We start from the raw sequence: 11,468 nt of genomic DNA, 5'->3' as shown, positions 1-11,468 counted from the left end.
GGGGGGGGGTGGGGGGCACCCTTGCCCCTAGCCCGGTCCGGGGCCGCCGCGGCGGAGGCGGTGCCGGTCCCGCGGGGCGTGCGGGGCCGCGCCGGCCGCGGCCTGGAAAGTTTCTCGGCGTTTTTAGGGTGCTCGCCCCCCTCGCCGCCCCCGCCTCGGCGGCCGCGGGGATGGGCCGGGGGTGCCCCGGGACGCGGCCGCCGCCCCCCCCTGCCCTCGACCCCCCCTCACCCCTCCCCCTTGTGTCCCCTCGCCCGGGGTGGTTTCGCCCCGCAACTTTTTGGGGGAGAGGTTAGGGGGGCTTTTTGGGGTTGCCGGGAGGCCGTCAGAGTGCCTACAGTGCCCTCCCCCTGTACTGTGCACCCACGCCGGGGTGCCCCCCAAAACCGGGGGTAAGGGCCGGGGGCGAGGGGCTGGCTCAGCCTCGCCTCCCTGCCCTGCCATGTGCCAGGGCTGGTGGCTGCCCCAGGCCTGCCTGGGGTCCCCTGTTACCCCGAGCCCTACTAGGGCTGGTGGGTGTGAATGGGCTGGGGTGACAGCCCCCCCGGCAGGGGAAGGAGCTCCCCTCGAGGCCCCTCAGCAACCAGGGCACAGTGGAGTTCGGACTCTGCCCCTGTCCCGCATCCCCAAACGTGGCAAGGGGTCCCAGCATGGGTTGGGGCCCAGTCTGTCCTTGGGGCAGGTGTGGGGCAGGAGTTGCCTACTTGGTGCCGCTGCAGGTAGTTGGAAATGAAAGGATGCTTTTTTTCAGGGAAAGGAACGTCTGGTAGTTGTGAAGTGAGCCCACTGGAAAGCCAGCCAACACGCTTCACCCAGCACAGGTGAAATAGCTCTGGTTTCTAAAGCTGGAGATGTGTAGTTTGGTTTAAATGTTCCTTAAAACGTCTTTTAGTTTAGAAGGCTAATTGCTTTGTACAAGTAACCTTGAATAAATTTGGGGAATGACAGTAACACTTAGCTTAAAGCCTTATATTACACCATCTGATTAAAATATGTAGATCTATAGTTAGTTCTAACTTTGTTACTTAACAACATATGATGAGGGTTTATTTTAAGGATGCTCTCAATTTTTGAGGATTGGTATACTTAAAATTGGCAAATTTAGGGCAATGCATCATTCCCTTACAGCTGAGCGTCCTATTCTGTGGGCACCGTTGTACTGTCAGAGTATCATACTAAGACCTAACTGACCAGGTGCTGGTGTGCTGGTGATGGATAAACGCTAACACTAATGTTTTGCATGAAGCTGTCACTCACAGTCCAGTGACGTTTTCGCAGTCACCTTCAGCCTTTTATGTGATTTGTTTGTAATGTATACGCGTGTAAGATAAATTTAATTGTAAAGCTAAATAGCCTACAGAAAGCAACCCCAAATTTACTTAGTAGGAGTAATTTTGATGTTTCAATACTTTTATGATGAATGAATGAGTTTTATGTAGGGCCTGGTCCTACAGAGTTGCATGTACCATGCTCTCGCAGTATGGTAGATCCTCAGGAGGTACAAATTTATTGTAATACCATATTGAAACTTTGATAGCTTACAACTGCTAAAAGGCTGCTCTGTGAGGAGCTCTGCTGCTTTATTTTATTTATTGAGTATTCCCGCTGAAGCAAGAATGATACTCTGGTATTGTGTGAAAATGAGTTTGTTTGTCTTTGCACCATTGGGACTAGAAATAAGGCTAAGGCATTTTGTTTAACTTCATATGCAAGTACAGGTTATCTGTTATTTGAATAAATAAAAGACTTGGACTTAAGGCTTTTTTATTTTTTATTTTTATTTTTTTGTAAATTCAAGTACAGATGCAAGGTATGCTGTGGTATGTTTCAGTCTCTGATTTCTCTCTGGATCATGGTTTTGATATTTTGAGATAACATTTTAAAGTGCATTTTTTGTGATGTTGCAATTGCCTAATTTTTCCATTTATTGCTGTATCTGAAGGCCTTTCTGCAGTCCCAGTCTCCCTGGCAAACCCTGGTCTTGTTTATGGCCATGTTGAAATAAGCGTGTTTCTGTGCAAGCATGAAAATCTGCCTGTGTGGATAGGACTGCAGGACTGGGGCCTTAGACTGTCAGGTCAAATAGAGAAATCCTTGTTCAAAAGACTTCCAGTGATATGGAACCAGTCTGGAGCCTTACTTAGACCAGGAATAACCATATTTAGGAAGTGTTTTATTGAAATCTATAGGAGTGTGCTCGTAGCTATGGTTTTCTCTTACACATCTTCCTACTGAGCATCTTTCCTCCTAAGAAATCCTTTGAAGTTTCTTAAATTCCTGCAGTCTTAAATCTTGTTGTTTTTCAGATTTTGGGCTGTCTTTGTCACGTTTTATTTAAGGTACTATTTATCAGATGGGTGAATCAGGTGAAATTAAATTGCCTGCTGCAGTTCATTGTATAGGAAAACAAAAACAACAGCCTGGTCAGTTTGGAATAGAAACTGCCTTCCCCTCCCCCCCCCCCCCCCCCCCAGATATATTTCCTGCTGTTGATTGGAACTTGTTACAAGTCTATATGTTATTTAGTTATTATTAGGAATAATACTAAAATTTAGTTCTGTATTTATTATATTATGAAGCATAGTTCATATTGTTGATCTTGCTGAAAAAAGTAGTGCTGCTTTTCTGTAAATATATTGGACATCCTTATGCAATATAAATTGCCTTTTTGCAGAGTAGAAGCTTTCTAAAAAGGCAGAATGAGGACAATTGTTGCTGCTTCTGTCTTCCTAGGTAGATTTTCACATGCAGAATTAGTCCAAAATATGATTCTAATTGGTAACTAAAAATGTCTTGTACTATCTTATATGTTAAGTGCCTTGGTCTTGCAGGTAGATCAGTTTGTCTGGGTACAGGCGCATGTATGCAATGCCTTTACTTGTGTGGGGCTCTTCAGAGGTCTTACTGAACAAGGATTTTGCTCTGTTTAATAAAATTGTCTCTTATAAATACTAACGTAGCTGACTTTGGTTGCTTCCAAGTGTTTTTTGTCTCATTTTGGATGTTTTTACTAATAAGACTGTTTTGTTTCTAGAATTACAGCAGGCTCGGTTTGGTAGCTGAGCATGGTAGAGGTCTGAGTTGTTAAATGACCAGAGCTAAGCCAAAGTTATGGTTGGATCGTAGGATGGGGACAGAAGTTACAGCTTTGTGGCGTTGATGTTGACCACAATTTGTTGTGGTGTAGCTTCTCTTGATAGAACAGAGCTCTTCCCAGGAGATGCTCATTGTCTAGTATGAAATGGAGAGAGAAATAAGTATTTTTGCTTTTTTTCTTATATTTTTTTACTAGTACTGATGAGAAGGTTTTACAGGAAGGTAGCTTTAAATGTGTGTCTTTTTGTCATTATTTTTTTAATGGTCTCTGCTCATCTCTGGGTGGATTAGATTGCATGTTGCCAAAACACCTTAAAATCCATATATTTGCTGTTCATCCCAGCAAAAGGGTCAGGCAAGTGGAACACAGGGAATTAATTAATCTATCTTGGTCAAATTGAGGAATCGGTAAAGCTACTATTTATGCTGCCTGTTTTTGTGGAAAAGCTGAAGTTTGGGGAGATCCAAGTTCTGCTTTCTAGCCTCAGGCTGATGGTTTTGGAAGCATGTGTAGATTATTGTACCTTGTATGTGAAATCTCATGAACACACCAAGCAATACAGCATTAAATCTGCACTGGTGTTAGGAAATTCGAACCAACACAGTTGAGATGTCTTTAGTCATGACTTTTATTTGGATGCAGTCTGTGAGCCTCTAAGTTCTCCTCTTAATTATACATCTTTTAACCACGGATGTGTAATTGTGTTGCAATTTACAACGCATTTGGGGATTCCATTGCCTAAATTGGGTCTCATTTAGGTTGAATGTCAAATTCTGAGCATACATTTAAGAGTGTGTCTAACCCACATGGTTTAAATTATTTTCTACACAGGGTTTTCTTGGGATTACCGATTGGGTCTTGGGACTGTAAAAAAAAAAAATTCAGGCTTTCTAATAGCCATTAACTTCTCTGTAAAATACTGATGATGCAGGGTACCAAATTTCTGTGTGACATGATGCTGATACTCTGTATGATCTAGCAAAGATTTTTCCCCAAAGTTTGCTGTGACAGCATTTCCTGACCTCTCCAAAGGACTGCTTAACTGTTTGAGGAGAGGGTACTTGGAGTGCAGAGCTACAGATTAGTTGTCCAGGCGTTGATGTGCACTGCAAGGAAAACTATTATGCCTTTTTGGGAGTGCTAAAAGCAGTTGGGAGCTGGCTTCTTCCAGTGCCTGGCAGCAGGCACTGACAGTTGCACAGGTGTGTGTATTTGTGTGTTTAAGTCTTTTACTTCTCTTTCACAGTCACTTTGCAAACCGCTCCCTGTTGTCTTACAGGCCACCAGTGGGTGCACTCAGGAGGGCAAGTAGCTCTGCTCAAAGTGGTGCTGTCACAGAGTGTGACTCTGGGTCCTGCCTGTCCTTGCTGGAAAGCCTTGCTAGGACAATCAATTTGTTGCTCTTCACGTGTCCAGATAGGGCTTTTACCACAGCAAGTAGATTATCTTCCAGTCATCTGTTCCAATATAAAAAGTGGGAGAAGGGGAGAAATTAATGTTATCAAATTACAAATGTTAGGGGTAAGCTTATAAGAACATAAAGAGTACCCTGCTGGGAAAGATCGGGGTCGATCTAGCCCACTGTTCTTTCTTGGACAGTGGGACTAACTGATGCTATTTAGGGACAGTATGAAAGCCCAGCTGCTTTTTAACTTTTTTTTTTTTTTTTTTTTCTTTCTCCTCCAGCATCTGTATTTATTAAATGAGGCGTGCTAGCAAGTATATCACTGCCCATTTCCTTTAGTATCTGTTTCTATGTCCCCATTATCTGTGAGCTTTTCTGTTGCCTTTCTGAACCTGCTGATGCTGTCTGCTTCCATAGGTTCCCGTGACAGGAAGTTCAGCAGCTCACTCACTACTTGTGAGCAGCAAAAATATAGAAATATTTCTTTAATATATTTTGAGTCAATCTAGCTTTCTCAAGTACCCCTAGTTCTAATGTTGTGTGATTTGGTACATGACTGTTGTGTATTCACCTTATCCCTTACCACTATCATTTTTTTCAGTGTCACTCATGTCCTACCTCCGTCATTTGGCAATGACAAACGGCAATGACAGATTTCTGGGTTCTCTTCTGTTCTTTGCATTGTTTCTTCAGACTCTCTAAATAATTTGTTTAGAAGCAGTTTAAGGAAAATGTAGTTTCCTCAAGAAGTAGCCTCTGGTTTCTCATTCATGAGTTGTGTCTAAAGCCAGCGTAAGCGAGCACATGCAGGTATGAATTGTGTTTGTTTTGAGCCTCTCTACAGCTTCAGTGTGGAGTGTAACTGCAAACCCCAAAACAACTTCCAAAAGGTTTTCTGCCCTGATATTTTTGCAGCAAAGTACAGCTGCTTAAGCTTTTGATTTTTCCAGGGGAAGTCCATGTTTCCGTCATCTCTTACTGAATCCTGTGGGACAAAAATAATTTCTCCCCCACCCACTATTTAGCTAAGTGTAGTTTCAGTTCTCTTCAGTTAGGCGACATGTGCCTGTTCCATGCTTGTGCTACTTTTGTGTAGCAGCAAAAAGCTCTGTTTAGAACTCCTGTCTATTTTGTTTGAAATAAAATACTACATCAGATTAAATCAGAATTGATAGATTAAAAAGTCTTTGTTGTATTTGTGTGTGTGTATATGTATGTAGCATGGAACTAAAAAAGAGACTTTTCTAAGCAGTCTCCGGCAGCATGTCCGCATAGTGCTGCTGTCTTTTGGAGGTCTGTATAGGTGTCTGCCAATAAAGATATCATTGCAGTTTGAGAGAATTGCTGTAGTTTTTCTGTATAACACTGGCTGCCAGGTGTATTAGCTCTCTTTCTGTTCGTTACTCTGTAGTTGCACTGTTTGATTCCTATCAGGATTTTTAATATTTTTAATATTTTTAATTTTATGAGCTTCTCTTAGTGTATATATAGACCCCAAATACATGTTTGAGCTCATTGGCTTCCCTGAGGATTCCTGTTACTATTTTTGCTTAAATGTTTCATATGGCATCATACTTGTGTCCTGCATCTTTCTGACAAGTGAGATGGAAAATACTGTGCCTTCCTTGACACAGTCAAGTTAAGTGTAAAAATAAGACTTAATTGTTAGCTAAATCCAAAAATAAGACTCGGGGCACAAGAATAAATCCAGGATTATAGTGGCTGGGAACTGCAGTTTATTTTTCTTTCAGAAACCTGACTTAGGAACCCCAGACACCTGGTTCTTGTAGTTTACTTCAGAACTGCTCTGAAAAACTCTTTTTTTAGTCTGTTGCTTGATAACCTTCAGGCAAGAAATATTGCTGTGTTGTGCAAAAGAGAAGGAGGTCATTGATCAGTCAAAAACTCTACAAAGCATAATAGCAGTAGCTTCAAAGGTGCTGGTAAACACAAGAGAAAGAGAGCAGCATGTGCATCACCCCATCCTTGCAAGATTCAGGTGTTCTTTCAAATTTTTCATCCTGTCCGGTATGTCACAAATACAAGCTTTGGGTAGCTGTTGAGAGCAGCAAACTCCAGAGCAAAAGACTTTGTCAGTTTCACTCTGTGTAAGAGATGCAATTAGTTAAGACCCATTTGATTACTCTCTCTACCATAGTAATGGAGAGAGCTGTTTGTCAAGCATTTGGGACCCAAACCCAGGTCACCACCTCTTGCTAGGCTGTGGGATTTCTTTTCTTTCACATAGTTGCTTGTAGGGTGAATATGTTGTGAAGGGCCATACTCCAATGATCAGTTTCAAATTTGTGTAGTCTGCTCCTTCCTGTGCTCCCATGCATGGAGGGAAAGGTGATGGGAACTGTTTTTGATATCCAAGCTTGTGTTTTGGCTGTTCAGTGTAAACAAAGTGCCAGGCCCCTGCCCTGGAGTGTGGAAAGGGAACTGTGTATGAAGAGGAAACACAGGACGATCCTTGTTATTGTCAAATGATTAATCAGGTTGCTGGCGTTTGTGCCACCTACGTTTTGTGGCGAGTCTCCAATCAGCATGCTGTGTGTGCTGCATGTGTACTTATAAAACTGTTTAAATAATTGTTAAGTGTATCTTTGAACTTTTAGTGCTTCTGTCTTGGCTGTACAGCTAGATGCATGCTAATAGAAGTGTCTGGTTTATGCAGTTTACTGCTAGAGGCACGTTAGGGCATTTGGTTTTGCTGTAGTGACTTAAAGTTACTTTCCTGGATTCCCAAATGCCGTGGTACCTATTGTTTTCTCAAGGTGTTTTTATGCCGTGGGGAGAGAAGTCCTGTTCCTTCACCAGAGGAAGCAGGATCTTTTCTATAAAGGCCGTAGGTTCCCTTCCCTTGCCATTTGGGGGCTTAGGAATAACTAAGTTGGTTGAGGTGGCAATCTGTGCATTTGTCACATCTTTCATTTACTACGTATTTCCTGAATATCACCTCTATGTGTGTTCCTTTGCTTGGCTTATAATGCATATGAAACTGAACTGTACTGAACACACAATCTTCAAGAGTTTATTCCTGTGCTTCAGGATGGCCTTTCTGAATAAGAGCTGCCTTTTGCAGGCTAAGCTGGCTCTAGCAGAGGAGCTGCAGGTTGTGTGTACTGTTAAATATTACTTGATGCTGCTTTGTTGCTTTTTTCTGTGTGTGTGTGTTTTAAAAAAATTGATTCCTGAAGACTGCATAGTGGTGGAAAATCACAGAATCACAGAGTTGTAGGGGTTGGAAGGGACCTCAAGAGATCACTGGGTCCAACCCCCCTGCCAAAGCAGGTTCCCTAGAGCAGGCTGTCCAGGTCGGCATTCAGATGGGCGTTGAATATCTCCAGAGAAGGAGACTCCACAACCTCCCTGGGCAGCCTGTCCCAGTGGTCCATCACTTTCACCGTGAAGTTCTTTTGCATGTTGGTGCAGAACTTCCTGTGATCCATTTTGCAGCCATTACCCCTTGTCCTGTCCCTATAAACCACTGAAAAGAGGTTGGCCATATCCCTCTGTTTGCCACACTTCAGGTATTTATAAGCATTGATATCTTATCAATCTCCCCTCTCAGTCTCCTTTTGTCAAGGCTGAACAGACCCAGGTCTCTCAGCCTTTCCTCATAGGGAAGATGCTCCAGGCCCTGTATCATCTTTGTGGCTCTCCGCTGGACTCTTTCCAGGAGATCCCTGTGAAGAGTACCCTAAGTTTTCATGAATTTGGTATTTCATTGCACTGTGGGAATCTGTTTTGGAGCAATGAGGAAGAAAACAGCCTCCTGCTGAAATGACATTTCAGCCTTCCTGGGGTCAATGGGAGTAATCATTAAGGGCAGCATTTACCTAAAAACAAGCATTTACCTAAAAACAAGCACAACAACGTAGGTGAAACTCTGAAGGATTGTGATGACCTTAGGAAGGGCTTCATACTGATGCTTGCGAAAGCTTGTGCAACTTTAAGATGTGAATTCTGTTCACCAGGTGTCATAAAGACAGCTTAAACAGAAAAAATCCTGCACTGCATGATAAAATTAATATTTGGTAGAGCAAAGATAGTCTCCAGCATTTTTGTAGGCAAAGATAGTTGAAGGAAAACGTTTCTGTGATCAAATGGGTTAATGTTACACCAGCATTCAACATGATTCCTGAAAACAGGTGATCTAATTTGTTGCTTAACCTTTTTCAGCTTTTAGCTCTTAGTAATTTAATGGTAGATGAGTGGAGTTTTTTTTTAGCAGGTTTAAGCAAGGTGATGGTAAACCTTTTTTCCGCAATAATTTCATTTTACAGTTTCCAGAGATCTGTGACTGCTAGTTGAAAACTGTTGTGCTAATGAATTTGGTTTATTGGATGCTACCTGAATCACAGGTTAAGTGGCTGCTTCTGGCCACTTACTTATTAAGCAGGATGATCCTGTCTGTTGTATTCTGACTGACTTTGACCTTTTTGATGTTTTCCGTAGACAATCTGCTTCATCTTGATTCATCATCATTCCAGGATAGTGGTGTCCTTGGGGCTCTCTCTTAACACTGATATGATACAGAAGATTTAAAATCAGGTATTGTTTTGGGTCCCTCCTTCCTACCAACATGAAATACACGGTGTATAACTGAATGCATTTTCTTTTCCTTATGTGATTTTTCTTAATATTTTGTTTCTTTCAGCTGATGTTCACAAGGAATAGAGTCACGTGATGTATGAAGGCAAACACATACACTTCTCTGAGGTTGACAATAAGCCCTTGTGCTCATATAGTCCCAAACTGTGCAAGCAGAGGCGACTTAACGGCTACGCCTTCTGTATCAGACACGTTCTGGAGGACAAGACTGCCCCCTTCAAGCAATGTGAATATGTGGCCAAGTATAACAGCCAACGCTGCACCAACCCTATCCCCAAATCTGAGGATCGTAGGTGAGTGGCAGTTGCCTGTCTGCGATGTGGGAAGTGGCTGGGACGTAGGCATAAGTTTCCTTTTAAGACTGTGACTGGTTTCAGGATAAGGGAGGAACTGGCTTGAGTGAATTGAATTCCAGGATGTTTCTTTGAGGGTTTTGTTGTAAGACCAGTAAACTTTTATTTTCAGTGCGTGTCAAGTACACAAAGGGGGCAGTAACTTACTCCTAAGGAACTTACTCCCAAGTTTTCAGAAGAGTTAATTGCTTCACTCAGATTCACTATAAATTGTGGATCAAACCTGCTACACAATATCTGCTGATCTAACTAATTTGCCATGTCAGCCTTAAAAGGGCCCACTTGTTTAGCCAGCTGTGGCAAAAGCATACTTTCATCTACTTTTTCAGGATAAACAGTTGAAAAGTGCATACCTTCTGGGCTTAGGGAGCAGTGACACACAGGGGCGAATGCAGAATTACAGTTCAGCGATCTTGCTTTAGTACCGATCTGTGGTGGTGTATTACTGGAATAAAATATAGACTGCTTGATAACAATCAGCCAGCTGTGAAAGTGCTGTTCACTCCCTTTCTTCTTTGCTTCCTCTCTTTCTCTCCTCCCTGCCCAAATGAAGATGCCTGAGGTGCCCACATATTAAATGGCTTGTGAGAGATAATGCTTGAAGTTGTTGGAGAGCTGGGAATTCAAACAAGTTTTCCTGAACTGCAGCCCATAGTGTAACCTCGAGGGCTTTTTTTTTCTTGCTCTTTAAGACTTTTTGAATGCAAATCTCATTGGTGCTGCTTGGGGTGAAATAGCAGAATTTTTCTGATCTTGGCTTGTAAATATGACTTTAAATTTTCAGACATTGCTGCAGGTTTTGCCAGTACCACAGTATTTAATTAATGTGTTTGTTAACTACCTGAGGTTTGTTCTGTTAGAAACAATTTTTTAAAGCTAAAATATAAACAAAATATGCCAAAAAAGAACCAAACCACTCTTTGCTGACCTTTCACATTATTAGCTGCCATTCACTAACCTTTTGCATTATTAGCAGTGTTCCCACTGTGCCCTACATATAACTTCCTTCTCAGCTCACAGCTCCCTCTCTTGTCTGAAATAACAGTTGGACTGTGCTCTAAATTAACTTGCACTTCACCTGCCATTTCAGTTGAGGAGACTGATGAAGTGAGAAAAAAAACATGAATGTTTGTCAAAAGCTGTAGGGCAAATGCTCAAATGGCACAAGATGAATAACTTTAAGCTGTAATTTGACAGTTGGTGACTGTTTCTTTGCTGCTGTACAATTGAGGCACTTTAGAAATAAGCTTGTAAAAATGATCATAGAAATTGTTAGAGCAAGTAATATGCTGTAATTTCTAATGTAAGAACGGACTCAGCCAGAGTTGCTGTTTACAAGGATTCATACTTAAAAACAATAGAAATGATAATGCTTAATGACACTTTTTGGGTCTCATATGTTCCCGTGGAATTTGAGATTTTTCTTTACACCTTGAATCGAGTTCACACTTTGTTCTTTTTGATTTTTCTCAAGTTAAAGTGAAGTGTGGTCATGACATCTGGTGTATGTTATATTAGAATAATTCAACTGCATGTCGAGTGTCACATTACAGTACTTGAAGAGGACAGCAGGTGTCTGAAGGAGAAAATAAACTTTTAATTTCAAATGAGAGGATGTGATAGTTTGAAAGAATATTTTAAAAGACTGCTTCTCAGGGCAGAGTTTAGTTTTAACAATAAAACTTGATGAATGCTAGTGATAAGACGGTGGCTGCTCCAAACATTTTTTTTTATTTTTTATTTTTTGGCAGGTGAACCTGTATGTGTTTCTTAGGAGACTTTTTTCACTCTGTTCAATATAAAAATGTTTGCTCTGTCTGAGTTCTTCACTCAGCTTTTGAGTTTCTGTTTACAGGTTTTCTGTCAGATGGTCATTTTGTCAGTTTCAGACATGTAATTACATGATCAGAAGCAGACTGTAGGATGCTCTGACAGCTATCTTCCTATATATCTTTAAAGATTATGAAAAATAAAAAGTCTTAACAGGTTTCATGCA

At 41.7% G+C, this 11,468-nt stretch overlaps 1 protein-coding gene across 5 annotated transcripts in view; it reads left to right on the top strand.

The window, feature by feature from the left end:
* The window catches only part of INO80D (INO80 complex subunit D), a 50,140-nt gene that overhangs the window by 5,629 nt on the left and 33,043 nt on the right, over nucleotides 1-11,468 (top strand). For 3 of the 5 annotated variants that reach the window (XM_035331855.1, XM_035331852.1, XM_035331851.1), the window contains exons 1-3: nucleotides 556-821; nucleotides 8,964-9,059; nucleotides 9,166-9,412. In XM_035331855.1, the coding sequence (XP_035187746.1) occupies nucleotides 9,195-9,412 (218 nt within the window). In that variant the 5' untranslated portion in view covers nucleotides 556-821; nucleotides 8,964-9,059; nucleotides 9,166-9,194. Of the gene's footprint in view, nucleotides 1-555; nucleotides 822-8,963; nucleotides 9,060-9,165; nucleotides 9,413-11,468 lie in introns of those variants that run through there. The other 2 variants (XM_035331854.1, XM_035331853.1) reach the window with 1 other exon arrangement.

This window comes from Oxyura jamaicensis, chromosome 7, assembly GCF_011077185.1.
Source record: "Oxyura jamaicensis isolate SHBP4307 breed ruddy duck chromosome 7, BPBGC_Ojam_1.0, whole genome shotgun sequence".
Lineage (NCBI taxonomy): Eukaryota > Metazoa > Chordata > Aves > Anseriformes > Anatidae > Oxyura > Oxyura jamaicensis.
This window is presented reverse-complemented; position numbering and strand designations above follow the sequence as displayed.